The sequence below is a fragment of the Pristiophorus japonicus genome, chromosome 1 (genome assembly GCF_044704955.1).
Source record: "Pristiophorus japonicus isolate sPriJap1 chromosome 1, sPriJap1.hap1, whole genome shotgun sequence".
Taxonomy (NCBI): domain Eukaryota; kingdom Metazoa; phylum Chordata; class Chondrichthyes; family Pristiophoridae; genus Pristiophorus; species Pristiophorus japonicus.
In genome coordinates this window covers 199,257,091-199,279,181 of record NC_091977.1, presented here as the reverse complement: position 1 = coordinate 199,279,181, position 22,091 = coordinate 199,257,091, and the positions used below count along the sequence as shown (strand labels likewise).

The following is a 22,091-nucleotide window of genomic DNA, read 5'->3' as shown; positions in this document are numbered from 1 at the left end:
TAACTGCATTGGTACCAGTCATGTATTCAGAGAAATTCAAGTGCAACAATTGTAGCCTCTCCTCGGTTTAGCATCATTCATAAAACACTCAACACTGTTAAATAGAGGCTTGTGTCGTTGGAATGTGTGAATACAGTATATGTTCTTGGACTTGTAGGAAGATGTGGCTTAAGCTGGTATAGAAACTGAATAAGAATTGGTTTGTTTCACAGAAATCTAGAATAATGTACTAAAAGTTTAACTTTACTATTTTAGTAGTAGAAGATGATGAAGAAGCTTTTCCAACCACACGATCGGATGGGGAATTTGTACATAATAATAATGGCAGCAAAGAGAAATGTAAGTATCTTTAAAATTAGTGGCTTGTTTGCTGTACCCCTCTAATCTTCAAAGTAATACATTGCTTATGTGAATTAAAAACATGTTTCCAGTGCTTTTAAATTAGCATTTGTTTTCTTTGCACAGACCATTTTTCATGTAGATAGGTCTCTAAATGAGACCATTTCAATAATCTTATGAGCAGAGTCAATTGCAATTTTTCCACATCACCTGAAAAATGTGCATTGTAAAATTGCTCATTTAATCGAGTGTAGTTGGGGAAGACTCATTGAATTAATTCTGGCCTTTTGTGCATCTACCCATGCCCCCCACCTATCATTCATGGCAGAGCCTTCGGCTGCCTTGGCACTGCTCTCTCTCTCTCTCTCTCTCTCTCTCTCTCTCTCTCTCTCTCTCTCTCTCTCTCTCTCTCTCTCTCTCTCTCTCTCTCTCTCCCCCCCTAAACTCATTTGCCTCTCCACTTAGTCTGACTCTCTTCAAAATCTTCTCAAAACTCATCTTTTTGACCAAGTTTTCAATTACTTCACCTAACATGGTTCATTGCCCATTCCTTTTATTTTTTTCTTGCCCTTGGTATGCATCCTTCATTAAAGACTTGATATATGTTTAAATTTTTTTTTAAAATCTATGGCGATCATACAAATTTCAAGTTGCAACAGCAAAGCTCCATTCAGTTTGACACACTCACTCAACAATTTAAAAATAAATAAATTGGCTGCTTGCACATGTGCAACAACTGCCAAGGATGCCTACTGTCAGTTTTTCTCCACATTGTGTTGATGTGCTTGGCCACCACTTAGTGTTTTCCTCACTGTGGTGTAATTATATTATTAATGCCATGGGTGAAGATTATGAAGGCAAATACATCTGTGTCGTTTCACTTCATGATGTACTAACAGTTTTAGTTTGAGTTAAATTGTTATATTCAAAATGGAGATCAGCAGTATTTAAACATTTATCTGTTGAAACTGTTGCATATGATTGTATTGAAGATGGGTGTTAGCAGTATTAAACAGCTATCTACTGAAAGTTACATCTGATGGATAACCATTGTATTCTGTGATTATAAATATCCATTATTGCACAAAAGTGTTGCAAGCAAAAGAATGACTGTTTTCGGAACTGGGCTTTACCACTTGGAAATTTGTGACCTTTAGTGGTTTCAAGGAACCTTACACCGTCTGGAGATTTAGATTAGACCTATAATTTTGAAAAAGGGACCTATGTTATAAAATACTTGCTGTATTTTTACATAATTCATATTTTTATGTTCTTTTGCATACTAGTGTCCAGGAGAGATACATGGATTTTTGTTTGTTTTTATTAAGTTGATTTATGGTGGTGTTGCAATTGCTTTCAGGAGTTACAGATTTTCTCATAACCTGAGTATTTGTATATATATATATATCCTTTGTGCAGTGTTTCCATGTGTGACACCCAAAGGGATCAATGGAATAGATTTTAAAGGTGAGGCTATCACTTTCAAGGCTACTACAGCTGGAATACTGGCTACGCTTTCTCACTGCATTGAACTGATGGTGAAACGAGAAGACAGCTGGCAGAAAAGGATTGATAAGGTAACATTGAAAGAATCCATTGTTAACATTTTTTGTTTCAAAATTGCTGCATTTCCACAAATGCTTAACATTATGTTTGTAGTGGAGATGGAAAGGCGTGTATGTGTGTGCAAAGCCTATTTTTCCATAGTACAGACATGTACCAAGGCAGTAGATGCAACGGAACGGGTGGAAAAGGGAAAGAAACCAATGACCTTGGAAAGAATACGATAGGGGTCTTGCAGATAAGTGAGTTTGTGAAGTTCAATTCTAGGCTAGAGTAGAAGAGAAGGTCGTAATCTCAGGATTATGTTTGCCATACACTGGGGAAAAAGAGATAGGAAGAAGCAATATCAGTATGTGGTTAGATGATGTAGAAAAGAGAGCTTCAGATTCCTTGAATGTTAAGAGAAGGGGAAAGTTCTACGGATGGAATGGGGTACACCTGAATTGCTACCACAATCCTTGCCCAGGGGACAAATAAAGGATTTGGCGGGGGGTAATTAAGCTAAAGATGGGGAGGGGAAACAGAGTAGACCTGGAAAGAAGGAAATAAAAGTAATGGTCGAGAATAGAATTGGCAGATGACTATTTAAGTGTAGATACTGAGAACGGGCAAGTATGTGCAGTATAAGGATATGACCACACAGGGAAACGATAAAAAATAAACACAACAGTGGGATGCATCAAAATTCTGTATATAAATGGTAGGAGCCTCAGGAATAAAATTGAAGCACTTGTTTAAGAGGGAAACTGCGATAGCATTCAAACAATGGCACTGGTTGGATAAATAGAGAAATATGTTAATTTGTAGACCTAGTGAGAGGGAATGTAACCTTGTATGTGAAAGAAAACTTGATTATGAACAGAGATTGACCTATCTTGTCAAGGTGGATTCCTGTGGATAGGGATGAGACTTGAGAAAACCACAAGGTCTGGCTATTGTATTTTATGTGCTGATGTTACTAGTCAAGTAACTTCAACAGAAACTAAATGGCCACCGTGGGCCACAAAAGATTTTTCAACCGTATACATCCTCAGCCTCTTGGAGTGGAACTGAATAATATACAAATCTTTAATCTTTTGAACTCTTATAGGAGATTGAAAAGAGGCGAAGAGTAGAAGATGCTTACAAGAATGCAATGTCAGAACTTAAGAAAAAATGTCACTTTGGTGGACCTGATTATGAAGTAAGGATTCAAATTGCCATTCAATTTCTCTACGTCCAATTATTCGAACATTTTTTGAGCTTGCTTTCAAATTCTGGCTATTTCGTGTTGGAGAGGAGGGAAACTTAACAAGAAAATATGGAATGAGGAGAAATCATATGACTTATCAAACTTTTCCCTCCGCACATATATGAACTACATTATTAGGATTTTACCCATTTCTTAATTCTCCTAAATGTTGGCCTGTATTGATTCAAAGCTATCAAAGTTCTGAATGTTTTGGCATAATGAAGACTGAAAACTGTATTAAGTTTTTTTGCAGCAAAATTGTGGTCCTACTTTAATTTTACATTTGTTTAAATCTCTTTCCCATCTTGTGATGACATTGGGTGTCATACTGGGTATGACTCCAGTCACATTCCAGTATCTTGCCTAATTTAGCACATTAGAGCAAACGGTGAGTGGCAGGCAATTGGAGCATGACCTCCTTCTCACTCAGTTGTCATGTAATAGACTTCCCAGCAGTGATCACTAAATAGAAATTGGGAGCAAGGAATTTGGCACACAGTGGTTTACTTTGTACTGACCAATTCCCTCACCTTTTTTTAGTATCCTTGGGTGGAAACTATTGGGTCCTGGAGATTTATCTATCCCAACTATCATTATTTTCTTAATTACCATTTAAAAAAATACTAATATCGAATATAATGGCCCAGAATTGCTGGAGCAGGGCATCCCACGACGTGCCCTGTTTGACTTATTCTTTCACCCCCTAAGCTCAAAGTTTTTTGCACAAAGTTGCTGCAAGTGTGAGCTGATAATAGCACGGTGATACAATGTATAAATCCTGGCTGATCGTATATTACTGATGGAATGTTGCATTTTCATAATGCGTTATCCGAAGAATATCATCTAACATTGAGGCACATGTCTGCCTGTTCTGGTGACACAGGTGACCATTAAAGATCCCATGATGCAGTTTGAAGAAGAGCTCTCCTGAAGTCTTGACTGGTCTCAACCAGCAGTACTAACATGGATTAACTTTTTGATTGTTTTGCTGTTTGTGGGATTTTGGTGTGTAAAATAGCTGCCACTTTTCCCCATATTAGTCACGGTATAATATATTACACTATATTATACACTGTATTTTAAAGCAATTCATTGTACGTGAAGTACTTTGAAGCATTTCTGAGATGTGATGAGGTGCTGTACAATTACAAGTCCTATTTTGGAGCTCATTTTCTTTTGTTGGAATGCTTTATTTTATTAGGAAGGTCCAAATAGTTTGATAAATGAGGAAGAATTCTTTGATGCTGTTGAAGCTGCTCTTGACAGACAAGATAAAATTGAAGAACAGGTATTTTCTTCCTTGCAGTTCTAAATAAATTGTTAAATTAATGTTTTATGCAATCCAATCAACCTATTGCAATCAGTAAACCTTTTTGGAAGGGCTCTTTTTGCTTTTAACAGAATCAGTCATATGGAGTAATCAATTGTACTGTTTTTGTAATTGAGTGCTGTAATCATTTTAATTTTTAGTCTCACACAGAGAAGTCAAGAATTCATTGGTCAGCTGCTGTGCCTTTCGGTGATTCCTTCTCGGCAGTTGGTACCCACAGATTTGCCAAACAGGTATGGTGACCTGATCTTTTTATTGATCCATAGGATATTGCTTTAGTAGTGGCATTTGAGTGTATTTTGCTAGCAAAATCCTCTGACACCACTATGACGTGATTCTATTTTATAAATAAATGTTGATGTTTAAAAAAATATTTAATTGTTGTAAACTTTTTGTTGTAGAAGGCTCAAATCGGCAGTTCCTATGGAGAATGCAATGCGAGGATCTGCACTCCAGTTGGTTGCCGATTCATCCTGTGATGTCACTGAAGCACTGCTTGTGGTAGTGTTGGTTAGTTGATACTTTCACACAAGTAACAAGATTTCCCCCTCTGGTGTGAAGTATCAACAAGGGAAAGGGGAAAAGAGAGACTTTGAAATTCAGTGTCCATAGAATAAACAGGATGTGATGGGAAAGCCTGAAACACCCGTTTCACGGGTGATGTGATCCAAAATTCAATGGTCTCGGTGCATGATGTATAAATTGGTCTTTCATGCGAATCATTGACTATTTTGTTTGTTCAATTAATGTGTAAAAATAAGGGCTTTTTAAACTTATTGCAGATTTTGTTTTTCTCAACTACCTTCTGTTGATCAAAATGCCATCAGGAATTTACTGTAGTTTTCACTGCACAGTGAAATCTCGTGAGCACAAGAAATAGGAGCCAGGTGTAGGCAATTTGACCCTTCGAGCCTGCTCTGCCATTTAATAAGATCATGGCTGATCTGATCATGGACTCGGTTCCACTTCCCTGCCCGCTCCCCATAACCCTTTATTGCCTTATCACTCAAAATTCTGTCTATCTCCGCCTAAAATATATTCAATGATCCAGCCTCTACAGCTCTCTGGGCCAGAAAATTCCACAGATTTACAATCCTCTGAGAAGAAATTCCTCCTCATCTCAGTTTTAAATGGGCGGCCCCTTATTCTGAGATTCTGCCCCCGAGTTTTAGTTTCCCCTCTGAGTGGAAATATCCTCTCTGCATCCACCTTATCGAGCCCTCGCATTATCTTATATGTTTCGATAAGATCACCTCTCATCTGAACTCCAATGAGTATAAGCTGAACCTATCTTCATAAGACAACTCCCTCATCTCCGGAATCAACCTAGTGAACCTTCTCTTAACAACCTCCAATGCAGGTATATCCTTCCTCAAATACGAAGACCAAATCTGTACGCAGTACTCTAGGTGTGGCCTCACCAATACCCTGTACAGTTGTGGCAGGACTTCTCTGCTTTTATACTCTATCCCCCTTGCAATAAAGGCCAGCATTACATTTGCCTTCCTGATTATTTTCTGTACCTTTTGTGTTTCATGCACAAGGACCCCCAGGTCCCTCTGTACTGCAGCACTTTGCAATTTTTCTCCATTTAAATTATAATTTGCTTTTCTATTTTTCTGCCAAATTTTCACATTTTCCCACATTGAACTCGATCTGCCAAATTTTTGCCCACTCACTTAGCCTGTCTATATCGCTTTGCAGATTTTTTGTGTCCTCACAATTTGCTTTTCCACCCATTTTTGTATCATCAGCAAACTTGGCTACATTACACTCGGTCCCTTCATCCAAGTCATTAATATAGATTGTAAATAGTTGAGGCCCCAGCACCGATCACTGCGGCACCCCACTAGTTACTGTTTGCCCACCGGACTATGACTTGTTTATCCCGACTCCCTGTTTTCTGTTAGTTAGCCAATTCTTTATGCTAATACATTATCCCCAACTAGGCGAACTTTTATCTTGTGCAGTAACTTTTTATGTGGCACCTTATCGAATGCCTTCTAGAAATCCAAATACACCACATCCACTGGTTCCCCCTTATCCACCCTGCTCGTTACATCCTCAAAGAACTCCAGAAAATTTGTCAAACATGATTTCCCTTTCATAAAACCATGCTGACTCTGCTTGATTGAAGCATGCTTTTCCAAATGTCCTGCTACTGCTTCCTTATGGACTCTAGCATCTTCCCAACGACAGATGTTAGGCTAACCGGTTTATAGTTTCCTGCTTTCTGTCTGCCTCCTTTTTTAAATAGGAGTGTTACATTTGCGGTTTTCCCATCTGCTGGGACCCCCCCCCCCCCCCTAGAACCCAGGGAATTTTGGTATTACAACCAATGTATCCACTATTTCTGCAGCCACTTCTTTTAGGACCCTAGTTTGCAAGCCATCAGCTCCGGGGGACTTTATCCGCCTTTAGTCAGGTTTTTTTTTGTGATCTATTTCCATGAAACAGTTTTCTAAATAATGAAATCCATTTGAATTTGCGTTTTGAAGCTGGGAAAGAATTGGTGCATATTTAGAAAGCCAGTTTGGGACCACTGCAATGTTTTAAATCGTTTATTTTTACATAGAAACATAGAAAATAGGTGCAGGAGCAGGCCATTCAGCCCTTCTAGCCTGCACCGCCATTCAATGAGTTCATGGCTGAACATGAAACTTCAGTACCCCCTTCCTGCTTTCTCGCCATAACCCTTGATAGAATTGACAAACTATTTTATTTGTATCCAAAGGAACATTACATGACATCTTGTCATTTTCACTGCATTTATCTGGAGTGTTATCAGTTAGTAACTTAAAATCTATCAAATTCTAAAAATAGGTTTGTTTATTTAAAAGAAAGCATTGCATAATGATTTTGTGGATTACATGAGATTACAATAACCAGTATTTTATTCCAATATCAGAAGTATTTGGGACAGAAATATTGTGGTGTATAAACATTATATTTGTGCTTTAATGGCTTATATACCATTGTATCATTTTATGTACATCACAATCTTTTTAAAATCTAGGCACTAGTTGTGATATGTACTTCGAAGCAAATGCATCATAAACTTGCAACTGATTGTGGCTATTTTTCTAGAATTGCCTTTTTAGGGTTCCATGCAGTGGAGTACAGTACATAGTTGCATGATATCATTGCGGCTGTGCTCATTTCTTTAAAGCTTATTTGCTCTTGTAATACACATTTTTTGTGGGGAAGGTTAATGTTTGATTGCCTTGTTGTGCCTTTGTTCTGAACTGGGTTTTTCTTTGTCTGTCTCTGTGGTAGCCCTTTAGTCGCTCTTCCTCCATGTCTTCCATTGATCTAGTCAGTGCCTCAGATGATCACAGATTCAGCATCCAGGTACTGTACGAACTCAGAGTGGTCCATCTCTGCAGCTCACTTCTCTTGACTACTTCACCTGGGTTTGCATCTCTTCTCTTCATAATGGTTGTTGATGTTTGTTGAACATAACTTATTCCCTGAGCTAAGTCAGTGGATCAGCTGCAGGGCAGATTTTTGCTGAAATATTTTTTTAATTGCTAAAGTATTTTAAAATTGCTGTTGTTGTAGTGAACTTCATTTTTTTTTTAAACTGCAGTAAACAAATGTGTAGAATTTCTTCATTAAATTTTATACCATTGAATATCAAAACTGTTGAAAAAAAATGAAGGGACCAAATTAAAGATCAGCTCTTGGTGATCTATAGAATAAAATGTAACCACGTGTAATAAAATTGTATGCTGTTAAGACTTCTATCCCATGGAATAGGTTAATCCAAGCATCACTGCTGTAGTTACATATATTCATAACAGCATGCCAAACCTTAAACCTGCCATTGCTAATGCGCATGTTCTGAAAGTCTTTAAACTCATTTATACATGACTCGCTGAATTTTTTTTAAGATTGGAAATTTAACCACTGCAACTGGATCTTTTAACCTGTTGTTTTTTCTTAGTAGTTTAACTTCTAAGTGCAATTGGAAATTTGCTTCATCTTCATGTGGGAGGAGAGGGAAATTCACCGAGGCAGATTGTCCCAATTGCTATCAGATATTTTTTACTGATTAGAATCATCACTGCCTAACTTAGAGGCAGGCCCACAGTTTTTTCCCCCCCGTTGTCACTGGAAGGCATGTCTTACAGTAATGTAGAAGAAGTTCTTGATGCTCTCAATACTTTTGATTTTTGTTTTTACTTCTGTGGTCTCTTTCTAACGCCCCCCTCCCCTCCCCCAGCTTTAATAATTTTATCTAATTCTAGACTTTCTGACCAAGGTGAATTAGGACTGTGGTCTTCAATAATCTTACGGTCGCTCAATATTGAGAGAGAGGTGGAGCACTAACTGAGCCCAGAACAGAGCACCGGTTGAACTTTGTTCTTTTGAGGGTGTTGATGAAGGGAACTGGTTTACCTTTCCAGGAGAAGTCCTGAGGTCCTAGACATAGTGCTGACATTTTATTTGACAAATATAATGGTAGTTGTTATCTAGCCAAAGACCCATGATTAAATTTGAACTTGTCATCTTGCCAATGCTTTGTGGCTTTACCCTGTTGTCTCCTATGAGAGTTTTTGATAAATACTGCAGACTCGTGTTGTCGCATACTCTCGACAGAATCATGCATTTCAGACTCTGGGGCTCTGGTTGCCCCATTGTTGCCAATTTTCCAGAGGAAAACTAGTAAAATTGCCTGACATTAATTAGCCTGAGAAAAGTGAGTAGAGGCGATTGAAGACTACAATTTAAACTGTACATTTACATTTAAATGGACCATTATATCCGCTAGCAGTTTCAGAACTCAATACATTAAGAGGTTTTTTTTTATGTGCCATCAGTTTTAAGAATTTAAAAGTTTGTTTTTCCTATTTTCCAGTAGTATTTATACATTTTCCTGGGCAGCAGGTATGTTGGAATGATGTAGTTAGGGAACATCCATATTCTTAGTGTCAGTGAGATTTGAATTTTCATGATTTGTTTATAAATTGATTAAAAGTTTATTTTTGCTGGTATTTTACAAAAATTGAGCACAAAAATCCTGCAGTCAGTTCTCAAACCCCTTTACACCAATCCCCAGTTTTACCAGTGATAATATACTGAAAGCGCGTATTCTTTTCCCTATCTCATACTACTGCTGTTCTAAACTGGAATAATGCATGTCAACAATAGGATTAAAGAATTGCCAAGTAATTGTATGTTACATATACACCATTCGTTACTTGATTGTACATCAAACTGCCCCCAAAATTTATATTGTCAAGTATCAAATAGCTTTTTTTAAGCTTAACCATATTCTTTCACTATTGCAGCCAGCCATTTAATGCACTCAGGCCTGAAAACCCATTAATGCTCCAAGTAGATAGTAAGGCCTCTTGAATCTTTTTTCAATGGAGCAGTACATTCTGTACATGTTACACAATGTTAAACTTTATACGATGGCTACTTACATTAAACAATAGCTGATCGGGAAGTTCTTTGAAGTCTTCCAGATTCAGTGTGCTTCAAATCAATGTCGAACTTTGCCATTTCCTTATTCACTTTAGTAGTTAGGACATTGAATAACAAACCGTACTATTTTGTTACTGAAAGCTTTTTCTCTTGCTACATGTTATTGGGCAACCTTGGAATATTCAGCTTTGTTTTGAAGAATTTAATATGGGGAATCTTGGATGTGTAGCTGCTCAATCATTTGTGTAAATGAAAAAATATATATTTTGAAAAGCAAAGAATTTGAAAAGTGTTGTACACACTCTTGATAGCCTCCTGTCAAGTAACTCAATTCTTCCTTGCTCACTTACACTCAACATACCTTGTGATAGGCCAGGCATCCAGCCAGGAGAAAATAGTTTTAAATTTTACTTCCCAGTTGTAACCTTAATCTTCTCTCATTTCCATACTGTATGGGGACCATTCATTGCTTCCTTTTTCCCCCCTATTTTTGGCAACAGTATTGCAGCTTTCGAGGAGGAAATGTTCTCGGAGAATCTGCTGAAACTGGTTACTTCTAGCTTCTGAAGCTTTGGCTGTGTCACTATCTTGACCGTTATTAATCTCCTCATCGAAACAGACTGTCTCTTATTCAAAATAAGCTTTACCAGATTGGTCTTCACTTGCGCTTCAAATTTTGTAGATTCGTTAAGAGATTTTTAGTTAAAGATTGGATGGATTCTCTTGAAGCATTTCCACTCTCCAGGACCTAAGATTTCACATTTAAACCTTCAGTGCAAGTCTAAAATGCAGAGTCTCCAGACCAAACAAAGATCTGTCTACCACAGAAGAACATTGGCCTGGATTTTGTGATCAGCAGCAAAGGAGTGGCGCTCACCATTCACCTTACTGACAGCAGCCCACAAAGTTTTTGTGGGCTTTTGAATGGAGACTTGCTCCAATCTGGCATCTGATTGAACGCAGCACCCCCTACAGGGTATCTGTGGTGTCTAAGTAAAGCAAGAAATAGCGGGGCTCTTCCATCAATAAGATAGAAGAATCCCCACTGAGACACGCAGTCTAAAGAAGTATAAAGCAGAAAGTATAAATTAGATTTAATTCCCATCCAGAAAGTGAAATAAAGATTGGGAATGACAAATGGGATTGAAAGAGAGCGAGCTAAAAGACAGACAGAAAAAATAACAATTTAACATTAAAAAAAAATCTTTAACACTCTAACTCCTGAAGGCATGAGATTCCACACACACCATTTAATTTTCAGGGCCAGAGAGACTGTTTGGCAGTTATTATCACTTACCACACCGTTATAAATTCATTTACTCCTGAATGCACAACCGTAACTTTTTCTGGCATCTTTAATGGGCAATAACCCCAACTTCACGCCAAGTCTGTTGATGACTGCTGCAGCGCAGCTGTGGAAGAGGATGATGACTGCACAAGCGGAAATCTGGAAATTGCCTTCAGACACCATCCAATTTACATAGTTATAAATAGCCTCACTGTTGTTATCTATGCAAAATCCAGGCCATAAAATGTGTTTGATATTGATGCATTTAAAAGCACCATTCAAGGATGAGCTCCATTATCTTGCATGATCAAAGAGGAAGTGTAGGATTCTGTAACCAAGCTGCTGTCATCTCAAAACATCAATGTTAACAAGTGCTACTCCTGCAAGAATAGTTGCTTTTAAAGTCCGCAGCTCATAGGTGCTTCCTTGGATGGTTTATTGTTGGATGCATTCCCACTGCTGAATGTTATTTTGCACATTTTAATTTGTATTATTAATCTTGAGCTCTTATCCCATAAGCACATTTGGCACCACTGATTATCTTCAGCATCTTTGTAGAAGCTGTGGAGCATTTACATGCAAAGAAACCCCTTTGGGAAACCGGTTGGAAAAAATGCCATATGTTGCACATCACCAACTTGTAAAATGACATGCAGGAAGTAAGGGGTGGCCTACTCTAAATGTAATAGGCAATTTGCCTCTTGGACAAAACAGATTTCCTTTTGGAGGTGGAAGAGATTTGAAGCCATAATATGTAATAATGCAAGCACAGTACCAAATGCCTTGTCAAGTTTATGATTCAACGTAACCCACTCACTAGTTCATTTCCTTCTTGAATTTCAGGTAGTTTACTGTAGATTTGGTCTTTTTTAAATACGAGAGCAGAATTCTGCCACTGATGCAGCAATGCCCTTTCCTGACCTGGTTTCAGCACTTGGAACGTTGCAGGTGCCAATGCTGATGTTTCATCAACAAATCCTGGTGTATTATATATTCAATGTGAATAGATTTTTGACAAATTACTTTTAATAAAGCCATGCAACAACAAGTGAAAGTTGATGGTGTTGGGATGCTACTTCAAATTAAATAGTGACAGACAAGTAAGGCGCACAGGTTCAAATTTGTAAAAGGTAAATTTAGGACTGATTCTGGGATATTCTTCAGAGTGATGAATAAAGTGAATGGACTTCCATGTGTGATAATAGAGGTGAAAGGCAGTTGGATGTTGTGATAGGAGGACTATTGTGATGAGAGGAGATTGTAAGGTGAATTGCTGTCCTTATTTGCACCAATTTGTGATCAATACTTTACAGCTAGAACTTCATTATCAGATCGCACAGCAGACCTAGTGACCGCTACAGACTTCCAAATGCTTATTGCTACTGAATACATGTAGATTTTATTGCGTCGCCTTTTTTGAAAATGAAGACCTCTGACATGTACTAGTGCTTTATAAATCTAGATACTTCACTCAGTTACCAGCAGTGAGTTTCAGAATGGGTGGGCCAGTTCATAAAATAATGAAAGTCTGTTTTACTAAAGTATCTCTCATTATTGCCTTGGGGTTATGTGGACATTTTTTACTCAACACTCTCATCATCTAGAAATGTTGCCTTTCAGCAAATTGGTCCGTTTTTTAGATAGGTTAAAATCAAAATCAACCAAACTCAATTTGTTTGGCACTGCTATAAAAGTCCTAAAGCATCAGCATCATAGGCAGCCCCTCGAATGAGGATGATTTGCTTCCACACGAGTTTACAGATGTTTCAATGAAGGACCTGATGTTCCAGTCCTGAACTCCAATTGAGGGGGTGGAAGATGCCTGTGCATGGATTTTTTTTTTTTTAAACGTGTGGTGAACGTTGCACATCAGTCACCACACGGGCTTGACAGAGCTAGACCTTTATTCAGTGGCAAGGATTAACCAGGACGCCTGGAGACTTGCTCTGCTGCACGGACCTAGTGCACGCACATATCACAGTGTGGGCTGGCCCGTGCTACCCCTGGGCCCTTGGCTCTTCTGGGCTCCGTAACCTCATTCGCCGCACCTCCGCCATGATCTCTTGCCGCTCATAGAGGATAAAGGAAGGAATAAAATAAGATTTACCCCCGATCTTTAAATTTAGTTTGCCCTTCACACATGGTTTTCTCCCACCACCTTTCTCCAATTGCAAACTTGGACAGTTTTTCTTTTGACAGTTTCCTTCCGACACAGTACACTGCACAGAAGACAGCTTTTATCAAACCAGAATTAGTGATTGAAGCAGAGCCCATGTCAACATTTAAGAATAGCTAAGATAGGTGGTTGAAACTCAGCTTCGTCCTGTCACATTGAGATAGTAATTTTGTTGGTCGTAACTAAGCCTGATGCTGGATTATGATGAGAAGGAACTCTGGCTCGCCTCAGCCCTGGGACTTTGGCAGGTACTCACAAGATAGGAAAAGGGAAGGCAATTTTTCCATCTGAATTCATCCATCCAGAAACCACAAAAACAACTATTGTATTTACATAAGAAATAGGAACAGGAGTAGGCCATATGGCCCCTCGAGCCTGTTCTGCCATTCAATAAGATCATGGCTGATCTGATCATGGACTCAGCTCCATTTCCCTGCCCGCTCCCCATAACCCTTTATCCCCTTATCGTTAAGAAACTTGTCTATTTCTGTCTTAAATTTATTCAATGTCCCAACTTCCACAGCTCTCTGAGGCAGCAAATTCCACAGATTTACAACCCTCAGAGAAGAAATTCCTCCTCATCTCTGTTTTAAATGGGCGGCCCCTTATTTTAAGATTATGCCCTCTAGTTCGAGTCTCCCCCATCAGTGGAAACATCGTCTCTGCATCCACCTTTTTCAAGCCCTCTCATAATCTTATACGTTTCAATAAGATCACCTCTCATTCTTCTGAACTCTAATGAGTAGAGGCCCAACCTACTCAACCTTTCCTCATAAGTCAACCCCCTCATCCCCGGAATCAACCTAGTGAACCTTCTCTGAACTGCCTCCAAAGCAAGTATATCCTTTCTTAAATATGGAAACCAAAACTGCATGCAGTATTCCAGGTGTGGCCTCACCAATATCATATATAGCTGTAGCAAGACTTCCCTGCTTTTTATACTCCATCCCCTTTACAATAAAGGCCAAGATACTATTGGCCTTCTTGATCTCTTGCTGTACCTGCATACTATCCTTTTGTGTTTCATGCACAAGTAGCCCCCAGGTCCCGCTGTACTGTGGCACTTTGCAATCTTTCTCCATTTAAATAATAACTTACTCTGATTTTTATTTCTGCCAAAGTGCATGACCTCACACTTTCCGACATTATACTCCATGTGCCAAATTTTTGCCCACTCACTTAGCCTGTCTATGTCTTTTGCAGATTTTGTGTGTCCTCCTCACACATTGCTTTACCTCCCATTTTTGTATCGTCAGCAAACTTGTCTGTTACACTCAGTCCCTTCCTTCAAGTCGTTAATATAGATTGTAAATAGTTGGGGTCCCAGCACTGATCCCTGCGGCACCCCACTAGTTACTGGTTGCCAACCAGAGAATTAACCATTTATCCCGACTCTCTTAGTTAGCCAACCCTCTATCCATGCTAATATATTACCCCCAATCCTGCAAACTTTTATCTTGTGCAGTAACCTTTTATGTGGCAAATGTCTTCTGGAAGTCCAAATACGCCAATTTAGAAAACTTAACATAGAAAATGTACCAAGGTGCTCCACAGATTTTAAAAAGTAGATGCCGAGCCAAAGGAAGAATGACCAAAAGCTCGGCCAAAGGAATGGGATTTAAAGACCAGCATGAAGGAGGTGAAGAGGCAATGGTCTTTAGTGAGAAAATTCCAGAGCGTGGGGTCTAGGTGGCTGAAGGCACATGAAGTGTGGGAAACACAAGATGACACAGGAGGAACGGAGAGTTCTGGGCAATGTTCCCTGTGCAGCGCTCTGCAGGTCCTGCGTAGCCAGTGTGAGACGGCTTTTAAATAGAAAAACCATGCATGTGTGGAATTTTGAATGGCCTGTGCAGCAAGTTACTGTGGCCACAACGGGCAAAAAAAATTAGAGGGAACATTGGTTCTGGCAGGAGGCATTTGTAGAGCTGGGGGAGGTTCGAGATATGGAGAGGCAAGGTATGAAGGGATTTAAAAAAAAAAAAAAAAATAGCATGAGAATTTTAAATTGGATTGGTGTCATGGGAGCCCATTGTAGGTCAGCAAGGACCGGGATAGTGAGGGTTAGGTTTTGGGCAGCAGGATGTTTGGTTGAGCTTTAGTTTACAGAACATGGAGGATGGGGGAAAAGCTGTAAGAGCATCGGAATAGTTAAGTCTCAAGGTGCTAAATGCATGGATGAGAGTTTCAGAAGCATGTACGCTAGAGCAGTGGCAGATGATTTAGAGGTGGAAGGATATGGGGTTAGAAGCGCAGTTTGGGGTTAAATAGGATGTAGAGGTGAGAACAGTTTAATTCAATCTGAGATAGTGGCCAGAGAGGAGTATTGATTCGGTGGCATGAATACGGAGTTTGTGGTGGGGGCCAAAGACGATGGCATCACTCTTCACAATTCAGGCTCATCCAAAATTGGATGCTGGACAAGCAGTCTGACAACACGGGGCAGTGAAGGGGTTGTATTTACCAGGGAGATAGAACATGGGATGATGAGATTAGTAAGAAGTACATTTAAAATAAAAAGAGGGAATATATTAAATAAACTAATGAAACTCAAAGAGGAATAAACCCCTGGTCCGGATGGATTGCATGCATGCATTTTCAAAGGATCTAGGGAAGAGATATCAGAGGCATTACTACACATATTTAACGATTCATTAGAAAAAGGTGTAGTGCCAGAGGGCTGGAGGATAGCTAATGTAATACCTATATTTAATAAGAGGGACAGAACATGTCCAGGGAGCTATAGATCAGTCAGCTTATCATCGGTGGCAGGAAAAGTAATGGAATCTTTACTAAAGGAGAAAATAGAAACCAAAAATATCACAATCACATGGATTACAAAAGGGAAAGTCTTGCTTGATCAACCTCATTTAGTTTTTTGAAGAGCTATCAGAGTAGACAATGATACAGTAGATATAATTTATCTAGATTTTCAAAAGGCCTTCAATAAGGTATCCCATAATAGACTGATGAACAAGGTCAGAAAATGCGGAGTCAGGGGACAAGTAACAATGGATTGCTGGCTGGCTTCAAGACAGAAAAGAGAGTAGGGATAAAAGGTAGCTATTCACAGTGGCAGATGGTTGGTAGTGGTGTGCCACAAGGATCTGTACTGGGACTACTGTTGTTCACAATTTATATTAACGATTCAGACTTTGGAATCAAAAACACAATTTCTAAATTTGTGGATGACACCAAATTGGGGGGAGGATAGTCAATACTGAGGACTGCAACAAATTACAGGAGGACATCAATAAAATTGCAGAATGGGCATATAATTGGCAAATTAAGTTCAGCACAGATAAATGTGAACTATTACATTTTGGTAGAAAGAATAGGGAGGTCACTTATTACTTGGAGGATGCGAGTCTAGGTGGGGTAGAGGAACAAAAGGATCTCAGTACAAATATACAAATCACAAAGTTGCTGCACAGGTTAGCAAGGCCATAAAAAAAGCCAACCAAGCGCTCTGGTTTATTTCTAGAGTATAGAATTGAAAAGTAGGGAAGTTATGCTAAACCATATTATAAAAAGGATATAAAGGCACTGGAGAGGGTGCAGAGAAGATTTAGAAGGATGATACCAGAAATGTGAGGGTATACATATCAGGAAAGGATGAACAGGCTTGATCGCTTATCTTGAAAAAAGAAGGCTGAGGGGTGACCTAATAGAGGTCTTTAAAATTATAAAAGGTTTTGATAGAGTGGATGGTGAATGTTTTCATTTGTGGGGAAGGGCATAACTGAAGACCATCAATATAAGATCGCTACCAAGAAATCCAATAGGGAATTCATAAGAAAATTCTTTACCCAAAGAGTGGTGAGAATGTGAAACTTGCTCCCACAGGGAGTGGTTAAAGCGAATAGTATTTAAGGGGAGGCAAGACAAGCATATGAGGGAGAAGGGGATAGAGGATTATGCTGATAGATTTAGATCAAGAAAGATGGGAGGAGGCTCGACTGGAGCCATTAACACCGGCATGGACTGGTTGGGCTGAATGGCCTGTTTCTGTGTTGTATATCCTATGTTGAAGTGGCAGAGCTGGGTTTTCTTGGCTTGTAAGTAGAAGCTGACCTAGTATTCAGATGATGTCACCAAGGGGGGCAGCATGAAGATGAGGAATAGGATAGGTCCAGAAGTAACCATGCAGGGGTGAGAAGAGAAGCCATTATGGAGATGCTCTGGCTATGATTGGGTAGATAAGAGTGAAACAATGCAAGGGCAGTCCCTTTGATGTGGAGAATGGAGGAGAAGCATTGAGCAGGATAGTTTTTCGACTCAAAGGCTGCAAAGAGGTCGATGTGGATCGGAGGAACAATGCATCACAGCCAGAGAGGATGTCACTTGTGTGATTTTAATCGGAGCTGTTTCAGTTCTGTGGTACAGATGGAAACTTGATTGGAGAGATTCAAGCATGGGATTGTGGTAAAGATGGACACCATGTATTTGGGTGTGTTTTTGAGGAGGGGTATGATGACTGTTTTGAAAGTGCCGGGGACAGTTCTGTAGAGAGGGAACCATTTACAATTTCAGCTAGCACTGGAGGCCAGAAAGCGAAGTTGGTTGGTTTAACTATAAGATCAGCTTAAGTGAGGGCATGAGAGAAAGCTCCTGCAGTCCCTCCATTGCAATATGCAGTTGTTTGTTGAATGCTTTCAGGAGTTTTTGCCTCTGCTACTATCTGGAAGTCTTCCATACATTGATCACTCTCTTGTAAAGAAGCAGTTCCTGGTATCTGTTCTAAATTTACCTTTTATTACTTTGAGCTCTGTTTAATTTTCTAGATCGACCTTTTTCATTCCATTAGCAATCTCCTATTTTCATAAGTTCAGATGCCTCCTTTCCAGTTGAAAAGCAAGTTTCTGCAATATTTTCTCAACTCAAACCGTTGACACTGACTCATACTAGTGTCTCCCTTGTGTCTTGGAACCCCCCCCACCCAGCTCCGACATAACTCTAATAGGTAGATATTTTGCATTCTCAACTTTTGAATTTGGCTACAGACACTGACGTTCCTGTAGTTGCTCTGTGTGTGCCAAGCTGTGCAGTAGCACCTACTGTGAGATTCAAAAATGCTGAAAGGTAGAATTATTTCATTTGATACTTAAGGAAGCAAAATAAAAATAACTTGCCTTTAGGTAGCACATTTCACATCTTAAGTGCTTTGAAGTAGTCTAATCAGAAAATGTATTGCTTTTGAAGTATAGCCACTTGTTTTGTAGACAGGTGTGGCAGCCAATTTATCCATAGCAAGGTCCCACAAACAGCAGAGACGAATTATCAGATTATCTGTTTTGGTTGAGATGAACGTTGGCCGTGACACCATGAAAGCTCCCTTGATTTTCACATAGAGGCCTGGGATCTTTTGCATACACTTGAATAGACAGATGGGAACTTGGTTTAGCATCTCATCCAAAAGACAGTACGTCTGACAATGTAGCACTCCTTCAATACTATACTGAAGTGTCAGATTAGATTATGTGCTCCGAGTCCTGAGGTGGAGCTTGAAGCCACATCCTAGGGACTTTCGGCCTCCTGCAGCTCAAACTGAATGATCCTTCCACTCCTGGACAAAAGTCACTGGGGTGTTGAAAATTATGCGGTCTCCCTGTTCTGGTAACCTTGACCACAGTCTAAAGGAGTTATGAAAAATGTGCCTGCAGCTAGCTTTGCACTGGTATCCATAGTACTGAGCCAGAGCTGGAGTGTATATACTGCAACTGGAACCATCAACCTAGAATTTAAACTGCTCTGTAGGCACAGTCCTGCAAAAAAATAAAAAGGGGTAGATTACCAAAGATGCACTTCTAAAGCATTTTAGGGACTTTCATTTAATCTCCTCAGCCATGTAAGATCTTTCTTTGCCTGTAGCTTAGTCTCATTCTGTCGTGAAAGGTTGCATCAGCACTTTAGGCTCTAATAAAAAGTACCAAACCATCTGCACCAAATTACTTAATGCAATTGACGATTAGACTTTTATGTGGCAGAGGAAAACTTTACTTTTTAGAGAGGAGCCCATGGAGCTTAATGTACGAGGTCCCACTCTGGCATAATCAAGTTGTGTATTTACAACTCGCAGAAGCTTCAAGATGTGACTGCATACTTGATGTATTGATTTGCCTCAAGTTTTCCCACATTTTTATCTCCCACTATCCATATTGGCATCAATAAAATGATCATCTAAGAATTTAACTTTTCTCTATACTACAGAAAGCCCTTTTCACTTAAACTATCGCAGATTCCTCAATGATATTCCATAGGAGAAGGGTCCACAGCCAGATAGGGAATGGAAGACCAGCAGGAAGAGTAGTGCAAGGAAGGTAGTGCAGGGGTCCCCTGTGGTCATCCCCCTGCAAAACAGATACACTGCTTTGAGTACTGTTGGGGGGAGGGGATGACTCATCAGGGGAGGGCAGCAGCAGCCAAGTTCATGGCACTGTGGGTGGCTCTGCTGCACAGGAGGGCAGGAAAAAGAGTGGGAGAGCGATAGTGATAGGGGATTCAATGGTGAGGGGAATAGATAGGCGTATCTGCGGCCGCAACCGAGACTCCAGGATGGTATGTTGCCTCCCTGGTGCAAGGGTCAAGGGTGTCTCGGAGCGGGTGCAGGACATTCTGAAAAGGGAGGGAGAACAGCCAGTTGTCGTGGTGCACATTGGTACCAACGACATAGGTTTAAAAAAAAAGGGATGAGGTCCTACGAAACGAATTTAAGGAGCTAGGAGCTAAATTTAAAAAGTAGGACCTCAAAAGTAGTAATCTCGGGATTGCTACCAGTGCCACGTGCTAGTCAGAGTAGGAATCTCAGGATAGCGCAGATGAATACGTGGCTTGAGCAGTGGTGCAGCAGGGAGGGATTCAAATTCCTGGAGCATTGGAACCGGTTCTGGGGGAGGTGGGACCAGCACAAACTGGACGGTCTGCACCTGGGCAGGACCGGAACCAATGTCCTAGGGGGAGTGTTTGCAAGTGCTGTTGGGGAGGAGTCAAACTAATATGGCAGGGGGATGGGAACCAATGCAGGGAGACAGAGGGAGACAAAAAGGAGGCAAAAGCAAAAGACAGAAAGGAGATGAGGAAAAGTGGAGGACAGAGAAACCCAAGGCAAAAAACAAAAAGGGCCACTGTACAGCAAAATTCTAAAAGGACAAAGGGTGTTAAAAAAACAAGCCTGAAGGCTGTGTGTCTTAATGCAAGGAGTATCCGCAATAAGGTGGATGAATTAACTGTGCAAATAGATGTTAACAAATATGATGTGATTGGGATTACGGAGACGTGGCTCCAGGATGATCAGGGCTGGGAACTCAACATCCAGGGGTATTCAACATTCAGGAAGGATAGAATAAAAGGAAAAGGAGGTGGGGTAGCATTGCTGGTTAAGGAGGAGATTAAGGCAATAGTTAGGAAGAACATTAGCTTGGATGATGTGGAATCTATATGGGTAGAGCTGCAGAACACCAAAGGGCAAAAAACGTTAGTGGGAGTTGTGTACAGACCTCCAAACAGTAGTAGTGATGTTGGGGAGGGCATCAAACAGGAAATTAGGGGTGCATGCAATAAAAGTGCAGCAGTTATAATGGGTGACTTTAATATGCACAGATTGGGCTAACCAAACTGGAAGCAATACGGTGGAGGAAGATTTCCTGGAGTGCATAAGGGATGGTTTTCTAGACCAATATGTCGAGGAACCAACTAGGGGGGAGGCCATCTTAGACTGGGTGTTGTGTAATGAGAGAGGATTAATTAGCAATCTCGTTGTGCGAGGCCCCTTGGGGAAGAGTGACCATAATATGGTGGAATTCTGCATTAGGATGGAGAATGAAACAGTTAATTCAGAGACCATGGTCCAGAACTTAAAGAAGGGTAACTTTGAAGGTATGAGGCGTGAATTGGCTCGGATAGATTGGCAAATGATACTTAAGGGGTTGACTGTGGATGGGCAATGGCAGACATTTAGAGACCGCATGGATGAACTACAACAATTGTACATTCCTGTCTGGCGTAAAAATAAAAAGGGAAGGTGGCTCAACCGTGGCTAGCAAGGGAAATCAGGGATAGTATTAAAGCCAAGGAAGTGGCATACAAATTGGCCAGAAATAGCAGCGAACCCGGGGACTGGGAGAAATTTAGAACTCAGCAGAGGAGGACAAAGGGTTTGATTAGGGCAGGGAAAATGGAGTACGAGAAGAAGCTTGCAGGGAACATTAAGGCGGATTGCAAAAGTTTCTATCGGTATGTAAAGAGAAAAAGGTTAGTAAAGACAAACATAGGTCCCCTGCAGTCAGAATCAGGGGAAGTCATAACGGGAACAAAGAATTGGCAGACCAATTGAACAAGTACTTTGGTTTGGTATTCACTAAGGAGGACACAAACAACCTTCAGGATATAAAAGGGGTCAGAGGGTCTAGTAAGGAGGAGGAACTGAGGGAAATCCTTATTAGTCGGGAAATTGTGTTGGGGAAATTGATGGGATTGAAGGCCGATAAATCCCCAGGGCCTGATGGACTGCATCCCAGAGTACTTAAGGAGGTGGCCTTGGAAATAGCGGATGCATTGACAGTCATTTTCCAACATTCCATTGATTCTGGATCAGTTCCTATCGTGTGGAGGGTAGCCAATGTAACCCCACTTTTTAAAAAAGGAGGGAGAAAAAACAGGGAATTATAGACCGGTCAGCCTGACCTCAGTAGTGGGTAAAATGATGGAATCAATTATTAAGGATGTCATAGCA

At 40.2% G+C, this 22,091-nt stretch overlaps 1 protein-coding gene across 7 annotated transcripts in view; it reads left to right on the top strand.

Moving 5' to 3' along the window:
• LOC139268010 (ceramide transfer protein) overlaps window positions 1-22,091 on the top strand; it is a 188,789-nt gene that overhangs the window by 126,618 nt on the left and 40,080 nt on the right. For 3 of the 7 annotated variants that reach the window (XM_070886003.1, XM_070885980.1, XM_070885986.1), the window contains 6 exons: window positions 256-339; window positions 1,759-1,916; window positions 2,993-3,085; window positions 4,335-4,421; window positions 4,604-4,696; window positions 7,740-7,814. In XM_070886003.1, the coding sequence (XP_070742104.1) occupies window positions 256-339; window positions 1,759-1,916; window positions 2,993-3,085; window positions 4,335-4,421; window positions 4,604-4,696; window positions 7,740-7,814 (590 nt within the window). The remainder of the gene's footprint in view (window positions 1-255; window positions 340-1,758; window positions 1,917-2,992; window positions 3,086-4,334; window positions 4,422-4,603; window positions 4,697-7,739; window positions 7,815-22,091) is intronic. The other 4 variants (XM_070886009.1, XM_070885996.1, XM_070886026.1 and 1 more) reach the window with 2 other exon arrangements.